General features: G+C 42.2%; 3 protein-coding genes across 3 annotated transcripts; 2 read left to right on the forward strand and 1 right to left on the reverse strand.

Annotated features, from left to right (window-relative positions):
* Nucleotides 1–702: 702 nt before the first annotated feature.
* LOC135641552 (probable inactive leucine-rich repeat receptor-like protein kinase At3g03770) lies at nucleotides 703–7800 on the forward strand. Its single transcript, XM_065156975.1, has 7 exons — nucleotides 703–2879; nucleotides 3725–3858; nucleotides 5734–5974; nucleotides 6057–6268; nucleotides 6381–6421; nucleotides 6591–6702; nucleotides 7311–7800. The coding sequence occupies exons 1-7, from the start codon at nucleotides 1529–1531 to the stop codon at nucleotides 7539–7541; spliced, it is 2322 nt and encodes a 773-aa protein (XP_065013047.1). The 5' UTR covers nucleotides 703–1528; the 3' UTR covers nucleotides 7542–7800.
* Nucleotides 7801–11675: 3875 nt separating this feature from the next.
* Nucleotides 11676–13257, forward strand: LOC103987161 (galactolipase DONGLE, chloroplastic-like). Its single transcript, XM_009405376.3, has one exon. It carries the CDS (start codon nucleotides 11744–11746, stop codon nucleotides 13052–13054), a length of 1311 nt encoding a protein of 436 aa, XP_009403651.1. The 5' UTR covers nucleotides 11676–11743; the 3' UTR covers nucleotides 13055–13257.
* Nucleotides 13258–15938: 2681 nt separating this feature from the next.
* On the reverse strand, nucleotides 15939–17735 carry LOC135641859 (amino acid transporter AVT1H-like). Its single transcript, XM_065157637.1, has 3 exons — nucleotides 17430–17735; nucleotides 16754–17361; nucleotides 15939–16668 (listed from the first exon to the last, which is right to left on the reverse strand). The coding sequence occupies exons 1-3, from the start codon at nucleotides 17701–17703 to the stop codon at nucleotides 16129–16131; spliced, it is 1422 nt and encodes a 473-aa protein (XP_065013709.1). The 5' UTR covers nucleotides 17704–17735; the 3' UTR covers nucleotides 15939–16128.
* Nucleotides 17736–19040: the final 1305 nt, after the last annotated feature.

A 19040-nucleotide genomic window follows, 5' to 3' on the forward strand; every position in this document is an offset into this window, starting at 1 on the left:
TAAGCCCTACTTTGATTCTGACATATAACAACAAATTCAGACAAACTTTGCAGTCCATCAATTGCAACACTGTCTTGATTTGAGAACAGTAACTTATAGATGAGATCAAGCTAGTGGGTAAAAGATGATTAATAAGCTAAATTACAATAAAAAAAAGTAAAACAAAAAAAATGGATGGTTAATAACAAAATCATATGATCAAATCTCATCTTAATCTTTAATATTTATTTTAATATAAAGCTTTATAAATATCAATTAGCTTAACCTACAAAATGATAACTTTCAAATAAGATGATTACTGAGGTAAATTACAAGCATATAAATAGTAAAATTATTTTATATTTTAGACTAGTCTAACTGATGAAAATTCATATTCCATATTTATCTTTTTAAAAATAAATTCTCTGTCTGTCTTAAATTTGTTTAATAAAATACATCTAATGGATAAAGATCTTTATCATTGATAATAGAATCATACAATCAGATCACATTTATATCTAAAATTATTTCTTTTTCCCCATACTGATGGGAAAACAAAGAACATTAGCTTCAAAATTGAAATCAATGGTCCTTTGGGTCTTACCTTGGAATCAAAACCTCATCAGATTCAATTCACTGTTTTATGCTCCCAATGCCGACAAAAAGCCTAGTTAAATAGCCACTAAGCTCAAGCTTCGCTATCTTCCAACTTGCAGTATTCATTGGCGACTTCTCACTGGTAAGAGTGGAAATGGAGTGTGAGAACTGCTACTCCAATGCCTATCCATCCAAAGCTGCGTGATCTATCCCAAGAGACCACACTTCCCTCTACTCTTCGATCTTCTCCCTCTGTTCTCTGTTCTCTCTGGCTGTGGTCTCTGCTGAGCTCTGCCATCACTGCTGCTGCTGCTGATACCGCCCTCCATTAATGTTCAGAGACGGTTGCCTCTCGTCTCAGGCGACGCCCATGTGCTCTCTTTAATTCGCGCCTTGCCCTTTCCAAAGATTCCAAGTCGGGGTCGGTCTGCAGTCAGTATTCTTGGAGCAAGGTTGCTCCTTGAGGGGGAGGATTAAGAGGAGGTGAAAGATTCGCGTACTTTCTTTGGTTTCGCCGCCGCCTCCTTGGTGGGTTTTGCTCAGGTTGCTTCCGGAGCTGAAATTTTGGCCTAAAAATCACTTCTTGGTGGATGTCGGTGCGGAATTCTTGACGTTCCTCTTCGTCTTGGTTTTTGGTTCGTGAGTTGGAAACAGACGAATACGCTGGATTTGGTCGAAAAGTTCGGATCTTTGGGTGAATTTAAAGCTGTTTATTGGAATTGAAGGCAGGATTTGGGTGCGTTTCTGGTAATATCTCAAGCTGTCGTCGTCTTGTTGGTCATTATTCTGTGGTCTGATGCAGGTTAGAGGAAGCAAAGGGTGTCAACGTTGCTGCAAAGTTGCAGTTCTTTCAGTGGAAAGAAATCTTTTTTCTTGGATTTAAACAAGGAATTTAGAAGCTCTGTGGCAAGGAAAGACTCTGCTTCCCCCTTAACCATAGGTTCCGTCCAAAATGGCACCCTCTTTTGTGTTCCCAGCAGTCATCTTGTGTTGCTTGTTAGTGTTCCCTCTAACCGAGCAAATGCAAACGACGCACACCCAGTTGTTGCTGCAGCTGAGGAAGCAGCTGGAGTTCCCAAAACTGCTGGATGCTTGGAATAACACTGATAACCTGTGCTACTCGCCGTCTTCGCCGAATCTAAGCATCAGCTGCGATGGAACCTCCGTCACAGAGCTCAAGATAGTGGGCGATAAGCTTGCAAAGCCTGGTAAATATGATGGTTACTCGATCCCTGACATGACTCTTTCATCGGGCTTCGTTGTTGATTCTTTTGTGACAACTCTGGCTAGGTTGACTACCTTGAGAGTAGTCATCTTGGTTTCTTTGGGGATATGGGGTCCTCTCCCGGACAAGATCCATAGAATGTATTCGCTTGAAGTGCTCGATCTGAGCTCTAACTTTCTGTATGGTACTGTCCCTCCAAAGATATCTGTCATGACGAAGCTTCAAACATTTTCCCTCGATGGAAACTACTTCAATGATACTGTTCCTGATTGGTTTGAATCATTGACGAACCTCTCGGTTTTGAGCTTGCAGAATAACAGCCTGAAGGGTCTGATGCCAGCATCGATTGGTAGAGTAAGAACACTAACTGAACTTGCTTTGTCGGGCAATCACATTTCAGGTAAAATCCCTGATCTAAGTAGACTAAACAGCCTCGAGATGTTGGACCTGAGAGACAACATGTTGGACTCTGAGCTGCCAGTAATGCCGAAAGGGCTGGTCACCATCTTGCTTAGCAAGAACTCACTGGCTGGTGAGATTCCACAGCAGTTTGGGGAATTGGATCGACTCCAACACCTTGACCTATCATTTAACCTACTCGAGGGGACTCCACCTGCAGCATTATTTGCTTTGCCAAACATCAGCTATTTGAACCTGGCATCCAATATGCTTAGTGGATCACTTCCAAGTAGTTTAGCTTGCAGCAGTCAACTTGGGTTCGTTGACATTTCTACTAACAGACTCTCTGGTGAATTACCTTCTTGTCTTAGCTCAAATTTGAATAAGAGGGTTGTAAAGTTCAATTGGAATTGCTTGTCTTCTGACCCCCAGCATCAGCACGTGTCTAAATTCTGCCAAGTGAATCACATGGATGAGAAAGATTCCAAGAGGAAGAACGTACCCTTGTTGGTTGCTGTCATAGGAGGAATTCTCTTAATTATGCTATTGCTTCTGTTAGTTCTTTTTGTTTCTTGTAGAAGGAACTGTCGCCGAGCAATAGCAGAACAACGACTATTGCCAAAGTCAGCACCAGATAATTCACCCACAGGAATCTCGTCTGAGCTTCTTGCTAATGCAAGTAAGTAATCTTCTTCCAGTTTTTCAGCTTTTCTAATCAGGATATCCATCGTGTTGCATCCAGACTTTGGAGAGCCTTCATGCTTGACAAAAGATGTTGCGGTTTCTTCTCTGCCTTTCTTAAGGCATTCACTGTACATACAATTCACTGTCTTTATATATTGCTCATATATGTTAGTAAAGACAGAAAAGAAATATTGTCTGGATGATTCAGAACATGATGGTAAATGTTTTTTTGTCCATCTTTCTCTCCAGCTGAGAGGTACTAGTAGTAGCTAGGTCTTAATTTTCCAGCACATATGCATTCCGATAAATTGTTGGTTTACTCTTCCCGACTGATAGGATTGTCAGGGGGTTCATGCTAATACGTACAATCTTTGTGTCAATTGAAAACAGTTTCAAATTGCCCTCAGGACGACCTGGAACCATAAAAATAAAGTGGCAGACCAGGGCAGCACTCAAATCACTAGTAGTGATGAAGAAGAATGATGCCCTAAACAGACCTTTTTATTCACCTGCCTGAGTTTGTGTCAAGTTTTCAAATATAAGTTTGTATAGTATAGGCATAAACTATTAGAAAAACTACATGCTAAAAGCACTGGAAACACTACTCGCTATAAGCTTATGATATTTTTCCCTCATTCTCCTAATGCCCTTAGGAGAATAGTTTTTTCTCTATCTAGGAGCCTGTTCATAGCCTGTGCTTTCATGATTTAGCATTTTTTCGTTTAAAAATTTTATTACATCTAATAATGCCTGGCTTGTAAATTATGTCATTTCTGAAGTAAACTAACACAGTATGGAAAATTTTGGGAGATTCAATCATTTATTTCTTCTTCTTTTCAGGGTATATTTCTCAAACAAGGAAGCTAGGAACACAAGTGTTGCCTATGTATCGGGCATTTTCCTTAGAAGAGTTAAAAGAAGCAACAAATAATTTTGAGCAGTCAGCATATATAGGCGAAGGTTCAACTGGCAAGGTGCTTACTGAAATTCAAAATTTTAACTCTTGCACTGAAAAAAAAAGAAGCCATTTATGCATCAATAAATTTCATACAAGTTCAATCAAAACCCAAGAAAAGACAATAAGAAGTGAGTCTAAATGTGAAAGAACATTTGGTATGTAGATCAGTAATTTTTTTCCTTTTTGCAGGTTTAGATAAAATATTTAAAAAGGCTATTCGTCACTTGATAACATTGCTTCTCAATTAAATGCTGAGGCTTAGATGCTACTTGTTTTCTGTTTGGTCATTTTGTGCTGACACCTTTTAGGTAGAAAATTGAAATTTCCTTATTCTTATGTGGAACAAAGCATGTTTAGTCATTGAATTTTTTACATAAGACTTAGAATGTCAATATAAAAAAAAAGAGGCAGAAACAAAGAAAAACAGGTGTAATCAGATTTCTTTCTCATTTTGTGCTACCTGCTTGCTGTTTGGTATATTTCAAAAACATATCCTTTTAATTTGTTAAAGTTGTTGTTTAAAGAGAAGAAATATGAGGAGAGTAAGATCAAAGATAGAAAGAAGTTTCTACTTTTATCCTTTTAATTTTTAAAAATAGGAAGCCCTTGAATCAGTCAGTTAAACATAAGAAATCCAACTGATCCTCCAGTTTCCTTTCTTTTCATATTGAAACTCCTCAAATACAGAGTAAGCTACAATTCAATAGTACCCTTGAATAGCTACATGTAATATTCCAGCCTCAAGTTTTTATTATGTATCAACTGGGACTCTTTTTTCTTAGGGTAGTTCCAAGTAGGATTCAATCACTACAGAAAACCATGAACCATTTATAACAAATGCCAAAATTCAGGCTCTTTCAGTTGTCAAAAACCAAAATTAAACTCTTAAAGTTTAATTGGAGTTTATTTCATGTGTCATGTTAAGTTCACTTTTGTCTAATACTGGTTTTCTAAATCAATGAAATCTTTTATTGCCTCTCCTCTATCAATCACCTTTAGAGATGATTTGCTCTCTATGACCGATCATCACATCATTTAACTTTCTTCCATGCACCCATTCGTTTGAAGGAAGAAGATAAGAAAGATAAGGAATTCCCTATGAAGGGAAGCTAAAATTTAAGGGGAGCAAAATATTTGATCCATGGACCAATTAAAATGTTGTCTTAGTCAATCCATAAATTTTACTGGAGGCACTCAAATTTATTTTCTTATCTTGTGCTGCTTGATTCCCAGCTTGGGATAGATCACTCTGGTAAACGAGGTTATTTACAGTAAGTTATTATTGAGGCAATAAACATCTGGCTCCTGACATGAAATATATGTGATTCTGTTGTATTCATTGGTAAACTTGTCACTAGTTGTTAGTGTTATATGTATAGTTTTAGCCTTTTACTAATCTTCTTGCCCTAGGAAGAATTGTACAAATTTAAACCTCAAAGATGTTTAAGAAAAAACTTATATTTTGGTTGCTTGGATTTCTCACTTTTCCCTGCTCCCAAGCATTAGCCTTGTTCCTCAATTTGCCTATGGATTTAGAAAATTGATATGAATACCCTGATTTATATATTCTCTTATAAGGTTTTTGGATCTTCTAGTGTGCAGCATGAAACATGCAGTTCCTGTTTGCAATTATTAATCAAAAATTAAAAGTGGTTTTCTATGCTACTACCAGAAGCAATTTTCATTGAAATGTGATTCGGTACAATTACAAAAAATAAATACCATTTTATGGTTCAAGTTATTTTGAAGTATGCTTAGTTTTTAGTTCTCGAGTCTCATTCAGAAAGGAAGCTAATAATAGTGTGAAATTATGTATACCACTTTCTTTTAAAAATACCACTTTGTATATTGCTCACAGTACTTCTGAGTTTTCTTTTTTTTTTTCTTTCAGCTGTACAAGGGCAGAATAGAAAATGGAACCTTTGTAGCTATAAGATGCTTGGCATTGTTCAAGCGATATTCTATTAGAAATCTGAAGCTTCGTCTAGATCTACTCTCAAAACTTCGCCATCCCCATTTGGTCTGCCTCTTGGGGCACTGCATTGATACTGCACAAGATGATTCTAATGTCAACAGAGTCTTCCTTATCTACGAATATGTAGCTAATGGAAATCTTCGTACTCATCTTTCTGGTAAAAATGCTCCTTACAGTGTTAATGTTTTTCATGCCTTGGACTTTTTAACGGTTTGGTTTACATGCACTTTTTTCTGCAGAATGCAGACTGGAGAGAGCTCTTAAGTGGCCAGATAGATTGGCAATTTTAATAGGCATTGCAAAAGCAGTCCACTTTTTACATACCGGTACTATTCCTGGTTTCTACAATAATCAATTGAAAACAAGCAATATTTTGCTTGACGAGCATTTGACCGCAAAAGTGAGTGACTATGGTTTGTCCATTATAACGGAAGAAATTTACAAACATGAGGTTTGTATTAAGGTTAACAGAGTGAAAATATATGCACTTCTTTTCGAGCTATGATTTTGATAATATTTCAAATATTTGATGTGTTGATGCTAATGAGAATCTCCTGCTGCAGGCAAGGGCAGAAGGTCACAAACAGAGCAGATCTCTATCATTGTGAGTAATGCTTTTTCCCATCCTTATTGAACAGCTAATTTCTGTTTTGTTTTCTTTTTACATGAACCAAGAATCAGCCAAGTAAAAAACCATGTTAAGATAGATCAGACCGATCAACTATAAAAGATCACATTTACTAATATTTCCATGTATAACATTGCCTTTGTAGGGAGATGGTAAACTTGGAGGATGATGTTTATTCATTTGGCCTCGTCTTACTTGAAGCACTAATGGGACCAGCACTATCCGAACAAGGTGCCGATCATTGTACAAAAGAACTGGTGAGATCAATTTCCTGTTCATGATTGCTACAGTAACAAACATATTAATCAAGATAAGCACAGTGAAAGTGGAAACTATGCACTTTCTGTCAAATATCTTGATGTTGGCGTTTCTTGAACTAGTGGTGCCTTTTTATTTTGCCCTTCATAAGAGTGATGGCAATGAGAAATCATGTCCAGATCATGTCCATTTCAAAAAGAAATGGCATTGCAAGATGTTTATGATGGTCAACGGTCTGTTATTTAAGTCTACTCATAGCTTAAATTGGATATGCTATTCGCAAATGGAAATGCTACCGAAAAAAACTTCTAGAAAACCAGCTTTTACTTGTGCCTCCGATGTTAACTAGTAAGTTTCATTTGAATGCTATTTGCAACGAAAAAGGCCACAAAAGCTTTGAGAGACCAGCTTTTGCTTGGGAATTGAAAACAATCATTCCTCATAAGCAAAGTTTATTAAGATGCTTTTATTTGTTAACATCAGTCCATATATTATCATACTACAACATGTAGCCATCATAAGAAATTTCACATTTACCTTCTCGCAAATGGAAGATGAATTTGTTTCGACTGAAGAATTTCTTTCAAACGCTGTTTCCTATTTGCAGGCAATGTTATCAACTGGCCAAGCAGAACAACGGCGCGTTATTGACCCAGCTGTGCTGGCTTCTTCCTCACAAGAGTCTCTATCGACTGCGATCTCAATCACAAGCAAATGCTTGTCGCAGGAACCTTCTCACCCTTCAATAGAAGATGTGCTGTGGAACCTGCAGTACGCTGCACAGGTTCAGTCCATGGCTGACGGCGATCAGAAGTCGGATATTCTATCACAAGCATGATCCTGATGTGGAATACAAAGAACAGGGAGCATAACAGTTCCAAGCCAACGCGATCCTTTGACACCCCATGAGCAGAGACATCAAGTGACCACAGGCCCCAAAGCTTGCAGAACTGAAATCCCAAGTTGGCATTGCCAAAGAGAGATGTTGTAAAGGGCATTCCCTGTTCATGTATTCCATTTCATATTATTCATAATCCCATTGTCATGGTTACAATGTACATTATATTCCCTAATCTATAATTAATTTTCTTCCTCCATTTCATTGATTGGAAAGCAGATTCTTTGTTTCATCCATGTTTCTGTTCTAGTATGTGATGGAATACATAAAAATTAGTTGTCCATATGCATCACCATCATTATCTTTTATTCAGAAAATTTGTCTTTATTGTCTACAATGCACAAAAAAAAAGTCCACCGTGGGGTCCATCGGCCACGTTTCGTGTACCCTGTCTCGGATGAGACAGGCGATCTGTGGTCGTAGGATTCCGCACGTGTTTCCAACTTCCAACTGTTGATTTGTTTATAGTTGTTCCTTTACTTCCTTTTTCTCTCTCTCTCTCTCTCTCTCTCTCTCTCTCTCTCTCTCTCTCTTCTCATTCCAACATATAACAAAAAAGAGTTCAAAAACTATCAGTCTCTAGTTGGATTATATGCCCCAATTCTACAAATGTGAACCACACAGGACGTAGGAAACACGTACGCAGCCGAGTCATGTCTTCTTCTCTATCGGTTGTCTTCACCAGACAATGGACTCAAATAATTTTAGGAATAAACTTGAAATGTGTATTTATAATTCAATACATATTTCAAATATAAATTAAATTTTAATTTTTTTTTCAAATCGTATTTGACCTGAATGCTGCATTGAAAAATACTTAGATGCTGATATCAGCATTTTAACATTTATGAGATGCTAATATATTTTTTTAATTTAAAAATATCTTATAATTTTATTTATAATTATAAGATTATCAAAATAATTTAGTGATAAACTAACATGATTTATATTTTTCATAAGACGAAATTTTATTTATTTATTTTAAAAATTATTTTATAGTTATTTATATGATTATATTTACATTTAATTAATTATTAATAAATGTAAATAAAAAATTTATATATTTACTTATGAATAATATTTAAAATATTAGAAGCATAAATTTATCATAAAATATTTAATGGATTTTTGAAATATAATTTTAGCAAACAATATTTATATCAAGATATATTTAAAATAATATAATTTTTATTTATTATTTGTCAATCACTCGAAGTATTTCATCTATATATTAAAAATATTAATATATTCACAATCGTACCAATTTTTGCTTCCTCCGTGGAAAACCTTTGACTGCTGCAGCCAAACGAGGGAAGCAGCAAACGAACAAAACGGTGGCGCACTCAAATCTATACACGCCATAGATGTGAACTTTGGCTGTCATCCATTGCTAAGAGAACAAATGAAGACTGCTCTCTCTCTCTTTCTCTGTCTTTATCTATCTATCTATCTATCTATCTATCGATCTGTCCGTCAACACATACAGCCTCAACGCTGTGCTGCATCATTGGCCTCGATATGTGAACATAACCACAGCTTCCGCCATTCATCGATCGAACAAAGTGAGCACTTTCAATGACTTTTCTCAGGAAGGTAATCAAGGGTTGACTGCGTGTAGATTAACATATGTAGACGAGGCATGCAACATGTATAGCTCAGTTGACTACCGGCATCGTGTGAAACGCGGATGAAGAAAGTATTTTACTCTCCCTGCGTTGACTTTCCCTCTTCGACCTCAGAAGTCTTCCATACATCTTGCAACCAGCCATCGCATTGACTTTCGATATGAAAGCAGACATAGATTATCCTAATCGTTCTATCCGGTCCTTTGACTGTGATCTCGTCGAACATGTTGTTTGATGGCCCCATCCATGCAGATTCTTATAGATGGAGTCGGTACACTCCGGCCTTTGTGAAGCCAAATCTACCACCTCATCATCTCTCCCTTGCCTTCACTTGGATCGATGTGGATCTCTCGTCTTGTCTCCCTTCGTACATGTGACAGCTTTCTGCACTCCTGTTCTTCGTACGGCCGAAGTTAAGGCAGAATTTGAGTAGTCAAAGATTACGTCAAAACGTAGTTATCGGCTGCTATCAGCTGTGATATCTTCCATATATATGAGTGTAATCTCAAACATCGAATGCAATTTTCTATGTTAGACATCATTAACGTTACTTAGAAACTCAACCACATGGATTCCACGCAGGAGAAGCTTCGTATGATATTACTTAGAAATGGTAGAAAGTGATTTACAAAAGAAAATAATAGATATGAAGAAAAATATAATCCCTAGTTTGACTAGTAATATGATGAAGAAGACCCGATGAAGTCAACCACTAATATTTAAGTATGTGGTCATCCACGAGTGAGCGACGTGTGGCCTCAATAGAGTTTAATGACATTAAAACAACAACGAAACTGGTCCTATATAGTTGAGTTCGTGTCATTGTCACGAGATATATCTATGCTTAACTAATATGAGATGAGGTTTTATCTTACAGGACGAAAACATCTTCTCATTTTCAAACTTTTCAAACAGTGATCTTTTTTTTTTCTAATAAAAACATTGTGCTATAGCGTTTTCAATAATACAAGAAAAATATCATTACATAATATAAATATATTATATTTATAATATTATAATATAAAAATATTATGTTTATAGTGTCTTTGCATTGTTACAATGCTTTCAACAATATTAGAGAAATACTTTATAGTACAAAAATACTGTAATACAGTGTTTTTGTTTTCGACAATACTAAAAAAATATTGTGATCAGTATACAAACACTGTAATATAATATTTTTATACAACATTATAATATTTTTATTACTAAAAAAAATTTAATTGGATCGATCGGTCCATATAAAAAAAAGGAGAAAATGAGAGAAAAATATGTCTTTCAAATATTAGTAAAAAAAGGGGGTGTTATTTGAAAATTCTAAAAATAGGAGACACTTGTGGGGGGAAACCTAAAAATAGACTATATAGCCTGTTGACTACTGCCAAATGGTTGACTGATTTCATATATTGTAGAATACTATGACCCATTTGTTGGGAAATCAAAGACAACAACAATTCATGTTTTACATTGATTGCCTTACTCGTCTCGCAAGGCACATATATTGCTCCATAATTAATGTTTGGTCATGGGTTCTGTCAGTTGTACAGTGAAAGCTAGCAATTATTTCATTTATTACAATTGTGATTGTGACGCCATCGCCAAAGCATTCCTACAACAAATTAATTTCACTACCACAAATTTTCATATCAAATACAAAAAAAAAAAGAAAAAGAGAAAGGTTGTGGTAAATTAAGTTGGGTTAATTTTGGTCGTCGACTCTATAATTTGATACACTTTTTGAGTTATTAAGTGCTCGTAGAAAAGATATAATTTTAGTATTTATTATGAGTGATATTCATATGATGAGTCGATGCCAAATTGGCAGTCATCGATGGATTCATAAGATAATATGGATTCTGGGTGTGATGATGATGATGTGGCAGATCTCTTCGTCATGTCCGGAAGCTGAGATAGGAACTGTGAGGGGGCAAATGAATACCGCATGATTGGTACTCTTAAGCCAAAAGTCTTATGCTCCGTGGCATGTACGAAAAGGACGTGCATGGACGGAGCAGGGAACCCACCTGACCTCCCGTCAAAGTTCCACGTCCCACGTTTAACATCAAACCCCGTTCCACTTTTACTTGTTTATCCGCGTTGACCATCGAAAAAGCCTTACATCGATCTAATCAAGCGTTTTCAAGCCCCACACACACACACACACACGCGTCCGTCTCCTATCAACCCATTCCCAATGCCCATACATCCGTCGCTGTGTTGGAAGTTTGAGCCTATGTATGTGAAGGAATTATTGGGGGTGTGTTGAGCCGCAAAGCGGACGAACCGACCACTACGGAGAAGAGAGAGTCGCCGGAATTCAACGCTTTCTGATGCAGCAACAAGATGTGGGATCCGATTAACTCGTTGTCTCACCTCCAAAAACCGCGTTCCACCTATATATATAACCCACCCACCCCACTCACCTCGCCTCCTCAGCTCCACCAAGCGAGAAGCTCGCTGCCTAGTTCCTTTCCCTCTCTCGCTTCCTCTCCTTCGGCTCCGGACTGCGATCCCCGCATGGCGTTGCGCTTACCGGCACAGAGCGCTTCTTTGTTGTCGCGTGAAGCTCGGCCGCAGAGGCGGACTCGGGTCTCGGCCTCGTCGGTGGCGGCGGCACCCGCGGTGGTGACCCGGCATACTACGCCTGCTGTGGCGGTCAAGCACTCGGCGGTGAGCGCCGTGTGCAGGCCCTCGCTCGCCAGCGTGTGGCGGGAGATCCAAGGCGCCGACGACTGGGAGGACCTCGTGGAGCCCCTCGACCCGCTGCTGCGCGACGAGATCGTGAGGTATGGGGAGCTCGTGGTGGCGTGCTACAAGGCGTTCGACCTCGAACCTGCCTCGAAGCGGTATCTAAACTGCAAGTACGGGAAGAAGAGCATGCTGCGGGAGGTGGGCATGGCGGATGCGGGGTACGAGGTCACCAAGTACGTGTACGCGACGCCGGACATTAGCATCCCCACGCAGACCGGCACGTGCTGCAGCCGGTGGATCGGGTACGTCGCGGTGTCTTCCGACGAGGCGGTGCGCCGGCTGGGGCGGCGGGACATTCTGGTCTCCTTCCGAGGGACCGTCACCAACACCGAGTGGATCGCCAATTTGATGAGCTCACTGACGGCGGCGCGGCTGGACCCCCACGACCCCCGCCCCGATGTCAAGGTCGAGTCCGGCTTCCTCAGCCTCTACACTTCCGACGACAGCAGCAGCAAGTTCAGCAGCGGCAGCTGCAGGGAGCAGCTGCTCTCCGAGGTCTCCCGGCTCATCAACAAGTACAAGGACGAGGAGCTAAGCATCACATTGGCGGGGCACAGCATGGGAAGCTCGCTGGCTCTGCTCCTCGGGTACGACCTCGCCGAACTCGGCTTGAACCGCGACGGGTCGCGGCGGGAGGTGCCCATCACGGTGTACTCCTTCGGCGGCCCCCGGGTGGGGAACTCGGAGTTCAAGGAGCGCTGCGAGGAGCTCGGGGTGAAGGTCCTGAGGGTGGTGAACGTGAACGATCCGGTCACCAAGCTCCCCGGCGTCTTCCTCAACGAGAACTTCAAGGTCCTGGCGGAGAGATACGAGCTGCCATGGAGCAGCTCCTGCTACGCCCACGTAGGAGTGGAGCTCGCCCTCGACTTCTTCAAGATGCAGAACCCGGTGTGCGTCCACGACTTGGATGCCTACATAGGGCTGCTGAAGTGCCCGAAGGTGGCGGAGGTGAAGAAGAACGGCGCCGACCTTGTAAGCAAGGCAATGAAGTTTCTAAGCCACCAAAGCTTCGACGCATGGCGGTGGCAAGACGCGGCGATGCAGGTTGGCAACCTGGTGCAGTCTTTAGGAATCTGAGGACTGGCGAAGCCATGGATCAACCATGTAGAGAAGATGACCCCCCCCCAAACACTAACCCTAGAATATTTGATAGGTCTAGGAGGCGTGTATGATCAATTACACACACATTCTTTGATACGTTGTGTACATGAACAGAAAAAAAAAATCCCTTCATTTTTGATAGAGATATAGATGAACACTGCAAGTCTGTGTAGTATATTCACATTAATGTTGAGTGTCACAATTTGTCTCTCTCAGTATCTGTTCAATCCTTTTATTTTTTGGTCATTTGGTCGTGCTTTCCACTCATTCTAAGTGGTGATTTCTTACTCAGCAAAGAAGAAAAGATGGATCGATGTACGGGTCATCGGACTTGAGGTCCATGTTTTCATACCACGAGTCTTCCATTGCCTATATTCAATCTCAAGCTTTTGAAATATCATAGCATAGACGATCTAAAACTTTTGAACTTGACTTACAATAAGCATGACTTGTGTGCAAATATAACAATTTGATTTGTTAGGTTTTCTTGGATCTTTCTCCTCCAAATCGGTACCCCAGAATTCAACACCCTCATTTATCCGTCATTGCGATGGAATTTCTATTCACAGTTCTTTAACAAAAAGAACAAAGCCATGTGCTGTCGACCTGTGCTCCATGACAGAAGCCGCCATGCACATGAAACAGCATTGCGGCACTGTTGTATGTTCCTCATGGTCTGATGCTATAAATGTTAAGACTTTACCTGTGAATTCCGAGATTTATGACTACTTAGTTTGATTGATGCCCCATTTCTCATGCTTTGTTCTACATAGTTCCTGAGAAGTGGGCACTAAGTGTGCTCATCGACACTTTCTTCCCACAGAGTAATCACGTTTAACTTCGTCAACTTTCTACCTTGACCGATGTGCTCGTGCATGCAACTCACGTTCCCAGCTTCAGTATACCACCTTGTGCATCTCTCTCTCTCTCTCTCTCTCTCTATTAATACGTATAGATGAACTTGGTTTCGAGGAAGCAGAATGATTTGTTTCCCAGAGAGCGGTAGGAAAGTGAGAGTTGTGGAAGCGGGGAGGCATGCAAGGGTTGGGCCACCACTTCGTGAGCCAATAGGCGATCTCCAATGGGCCAGTGACTTGAGACTCTGGCGTAGACGAAGCATTAACGTAGACAGATATAGAGACGAATACAACGATGTTGGGGGATACCGACCGCATGACAACACGCGAAATGGGATGGCAGGGGTTGACCATTCCAACACTCGACGACGTGTTTTACGTACTCGGATCATGACGTCGCTAAATCGAGTGACGGGGGGTGGGCGAAGGTCAAACCCACGGCCCGAATTAATGGCACAGCACTTATTGGGTGAAGCGAGACAGGAGATGAAGTCAAAAAAGGAGATGGTGATGTTGGTGAAGAAAGTTTGAACATTAGATCGTAGCCACTGTTGCTTCCTTCACTCCCACCACCACCTTTTGATGGCAACGACACCCACTCTGAGTTGTGCTTAGGTTGCAACTGTCCTTATATTAGAGAGAGAGAGAGAGAGAGAGAGAGAGAGAGGTTAATAATTCTATACATATATATTAATCTAATGATGGTATATTAAACCCATTTATGAGGGTTCAAAACCTTCTTATACTCTGACTGCGAGTGTTAGTATACCAAACTCACTTTATCAAGCGATCGAGAGTTGAAAACACGGAGGAACTAAAATATATTCATCTAAAATATTTAATATTAATGATGTACTGAATCCGATTAGGAACTATACGATTTCTCTGATATGACTTAAGAGCATCCCTCCTTGCCCCTATGGTGTAGGCATGCATGTGTGTCATGGTCACATGGTTTTCGTTCCGGTTTCTATCACGAAATCAAACCTTGGTCATGACCCGATACAGGGCTGCGTCGATCTCTAGGATCTCATCAACTCTCACGAGGTAATCATGCGTCTCATCACCGTGAGTCGGAGGGCAGACGCGCAGCAGCCGCAAGTGACACATGCATGCGGAGGATATAAAAGAAGATATATGCGTTCATGTCACTACAAGAGAGAGGCCTAATTCCATGTTAAATCCCATCTCAAGTCCAAAACACGCGCGGGGGTTCGGGAAGCAACGCGACTGGTTCGTGGTCGGTGTGCCCCACGACACCCTGCGCGGATCGCTGGTGTTCCCCGCTGCTCGAGGAAGGTCCCACAATTCCCTTTCATTTGTGTGTATGTATATATATGAATGCGTACATGTTTGTTCGTATTGCGCGCACAAAATGTTGGTCTTGATTTTGACCCGAGATCTTGCGAATCTTGGAAAGTCCGTCACGAGTTAATCATGCGTCGCGTGATGCACGAATCTCGACGACCCGAGTGCCAACGCCGCCGTCACAAGCAACACGTGCCTTGAGGGCAACGCCGTCCGCAAACGGTCAGAGGAAGGAAACAGCGTTACGCGGTCGGTCTTTTTGACGGCGCAACCGCTGTCGCAGCGGCGTCAGAGAACACGGACGACTCCCCTCCCCCACTCCCAGGATTCAGCTGGCCGGTGCAGGCCACACCGTCGTACCTGAGTCCACCGAGACAGGTAGAGCTCGACGGTGTGTGTCATGCGCGGATGTGTCTCCTACTTTGATTTCTCACACGTACCATTTGTAATATATATATATATCCAAGCATATATATGAAGGTAGATCATAAATAGTATGCGATGGAGGTGGGACCCACCAAAAGGAAGCGGGGGAAAGTCGAATGATATGATGATATGCTCTTTCCCAAAAGAAAGGAAACATGTCGCAAAAGTACTTCACAGTCACATGACCTTTTTGCTATATACCTCATTGAAACCAAAGGATGAAATGATAGGAAGGCCAGCTTATCATGACAAGACAAGCACATGATGCATCTGTTAATTCCAATGTCGAATTCTTATTCCCATAGCAGGAACAATTTGTCTCTTCTTTCCAGGAAATTGGAGTATTTGTATTTATACCATCATCATCATCATAATCATATAATTGGCCCGAACAGACGATGAAGCTTCATGCATAGCACTCTTCATGTTGATTGGTAGATAGAACAACAGTTCGCAAGCTCAAAGTGAATGGCCTCTCTGAATGCTTTGGATGAGTGCCTTGGAAGAAGAGATCGTTCCCACCACGCCCAGGAGAGCTCCGAGGACTATTAGTACTCCGTTGAGGACAACCGTGGGCTTGGAGACCTGAGGCCAGCAGATCTTAAGGTAGAAGGCACAGGGGAAGATCAGCGAAATGGCTATGCTCACGAGGGAGCCGGTGAGGCTGAGGACGTGCTCAAAGTAAGGGAGGGAGAGGGCCAGCGCCAGGATCACCAGCAGCAGGATGGAGCCCACGCTGCCCCTTATCACCATCCGCGCCCTGGAGCTCATGGTGGAAGGAAGCTTGTGCTCGAGTTGGCTGGCGAAGGGAGAGAACTCGAGGGCGTACTTGGTCATCGGCGTCAGCACCGTCGCCCACAGCGCGATCTTGGTGGCGATGAGGTGGGGAGGCATGCTGAGGGTGATCTGCGAGCTGACGGCCGGCCCGAAAAGCTTGGCGCCCATGAAGGCGAGAGCGGTGTAGAGCATGGTGACGGTGGTGAAGCTCGCGATGGAAACCTGCAATTTTGGGAACGCAGCGGAACACATGATCATGAGCCCTGAACTCACATCTTAGTTTGAGCTCTGGTGTAGAATATGCTACCTTGGTGAACTTGGAAGGGTCCTTCATGGCGGTGTATATGTTAGGGAAGACGATATGACCGGCGTAGCTGAAGATGTAGAGCCCAGAGATCCCTGGGATCTTGCGAAGCTGAAGCAGAGGGATGCTGTGGTTCCCCCTCACACCGCCGAACGCTGCGGTGCAGGCGATGGTGACGAAGATGAGGAGCGACATGACGATTCCACCAAAGGAGAGGAAGGAGATGGAAGACAGGTCCCTCAGCCAGAGGGTGGGGAGCGCAACCAGCACCGCGACGACTGTCAGCAGCTGCGACGCCGACAGAGGCAGCCATGAAATATGGGCATGCACGCCGGAGAGCACCAAGGGCAGGTTATCGCTCAGCGAGATGGTGTAGGATACGAGGGCGAAGAAGATCTCCAAGTAGATGAGGGTGGAAGCTATGATCCTTCCTTTCGCCCCAAAAGCTTGCTGCCCGATGTCTTGGTAGGTCTTGGAGCTGGAATCCTCTTCGAGGCACTTCCCTATGATATGTGAGGTGTAGGCACACATAACTCCAAGCCCCACCAGCAGGAACACCGAGCTCCACCCTCCATTCTCCAAAGCATATGGAGTAGACAGCTGACCAAGTCCTGCATCAAGAGACTCATGGATGAGGAACCATGAAAAAGAGCAGAGCCATGCCAAAAGAGCAGAGTACCTATTAGCATCCCGATCATATTGATCACCGAGTGAGTGAAGGAGCTGGTAGCCTTTGCATGGTGTTCACTCTGCAAGTTCAAGACTTCAGTATCTTTCCCACACTTGCAGACCTTGTTCCCCTCGACGCAGGTTACACAGTTCGCAGACTGCGCGGCGGCGGCGAGCTGGGCGCCGTGCACCGTCTCACTGACAACCTGATTCCGCTGAGGCTGCTTGCCGAACTCAAGAGACGACCAGCATCGGCCGAACTTTGTCGCGCTGAAATCCGACATCTACTTAATAAGATCCTTTTTTATGTTCTTAATGATCTGATACTTGTAAGGGAATAAGGTGGTGAATTTATAGGGTTTGGTTGTGGGGTTTAGAGGTGATCAGAATCCCACTAGCTGCACTTGGAAGATGCTCGTGGAGACTTAGCATATAGTAAGTTGGCATATTGGAAGGGCGGAAAGCATTTGGTAGGCATCAAACAGTTGTAGGCTGTGGTGCTTGGAAATGAACATGTGAGAGAGCACAAAAACCAGAGGATTAACTGGTGAGGAGGGAAGCATGATCACTTGCATGGAACTGCAACTGATGCTGCATACCTCAGATGGAATCTCTACCAAGTCACTGTGATCTAATTGCTTGTTACGAGGAAGGAATCCCATTTCCGTCCACATTGCTTGGATGCTTTGCTTGCAGAAGACAAGGACATCCCTCATTTCACAAGCATCTTCTCTTGATACTTCGTTATCCTTGCTCTCACCTTTCCGGTTTGGAGGAGAAGATGGAATGACGTAACACACAAAATAGAACTTCCTAAGGCTGCTTTCTTCTGTGCTCATTTTCTGATGCCATGAGATCTACTTTAAAGGTCATGTCTGCAACACATGCTGAGTAAAGCTTCTCTTTTTCTAATGCAGTGAGAGACTAAACCGGGCTCTACTTCTTGCCGTCGAAGGAAATGGAGTTGTGGTCGGCCGCCACCCACGATTGAGATTCCTTCACACAGAGAGAGCATCTTTCTACAGGCCATGCATGAATCACTTGCAGCAGTAGTGCAGCATCAGCAGCCATGCATGTTGAAGGAAGAGGAAGTGGGGGGTGAGTGCCAGGTTCAATTGCCATGAGGATGATGAAAAGGAAGACAGGTCCAGCAATCGTGGAACTACACACGATTAATTAATCTCACACGAATCAAACACCCGAGCCGATTCCTTCGGAGGAATATTTGATTGATGTCACACAATATTCCAGTGGAATCAAATGCCTTGGCATGTGGAGGTGCTCTGATTTGGTTAGGCACTACAGGAACCGAGGACTCTGGGTGGACTAGTGGAGTCTTTTCCACGTCCACTTTTGCCAGAGTTCACTCTGTTTTGCTGATGGCTTCATTTAGTCGATCCATTTTGCCGAGAACAAATCAACTTGTTACCAGCTTTAGCTTGGTTTGATATGATAAAAGGCAGTAAGTACTAGGGAGTTGCACACACCCTCAGGTCTCAGGTAGGCATCAGCATGGGTTGGTGTTCCATACTTGGGATTGCTCCTCCTTTCCTTGGCAGTGAGTGCCAGTTTTCCCGGTGCCCAAAATTATTACTCCATCAGTAAGTTTTAATCCCATGTG

This window comes from Musa acuminata, chromosome BXJ3-6 (genome assembly GCF_036884655.1).
Source record: "Musa acuminata AAA Group cultivar baxijiao chromosome BXJ3-6, Cavendish_Baxijiao_AAA, whole genome shotgun sequence".
Lineage (NCBI taxonomy): Eukaryota > Viridiplantae > Streptophyta > Magnoliopsida > Zingiberales > Musaceae > Musa > Musa acuminata.

What these genes read in the sequence shown, in the direction of transcription:
- LOC135641552 (XM_065156975.1), top strand. Translation starts at nt 1,529, where the DNA reads ATGGCACCCTCTTTTGTGTTCCCAGCAGTCATCTTGTGTTGCTTGTTA. An exon ending in TCTTCGTACTCATCTTTCTG is followed by an intron (nt 5,975 to 6,056) that starts GTAAAAATGCTC and finishes TTTTTTCTGCAG; the next exon opens with AATGCAGACTGGAGAGAGCT. An exon ending in CAGAGCAGATCTCTATCATT is followed by an intron (nt 6,422 to 6,590) that starts GTGAGTAATGCT and finishes TTGCCTTTGTAG; the next exon opens with GGAGATGGTAAACTTGGAGG.
- LOC103987161 (XM_009405376.3), top strand. Translation starts at nt 11,744, where the DNA reads ATGGCGTTGCGCTTACCGGCACAGAGCGCTTCTTTGTTGTCGCGTGAA.
- LOC135641859 (XM_065157637.1), bottom strand. Translation starts at nt 17,703, where the DNA reads ATGTCGGATTTCAGCGCGACAAAGTTCGGCCGATGCTGGTCGTCTCTT. An exon ending in TATGATCGGGATGCTAATAG is followed by an intron (nt 17,362 to 17,429) that starts GTACTCTGCTCT and finishes CTCTTGATGCAG; the next exon opens with GACTTGGTCAGCTGTCTACT. An exon ending in ACCCTTCCAAGTTCACCAAG is followed by an intron (nt 16,669 to 16,753) that starts GTAGCATATTCT and finishes CCAAAATTGCAG; the next exon opens with GTTTCCATCGCGAGCTTCAC.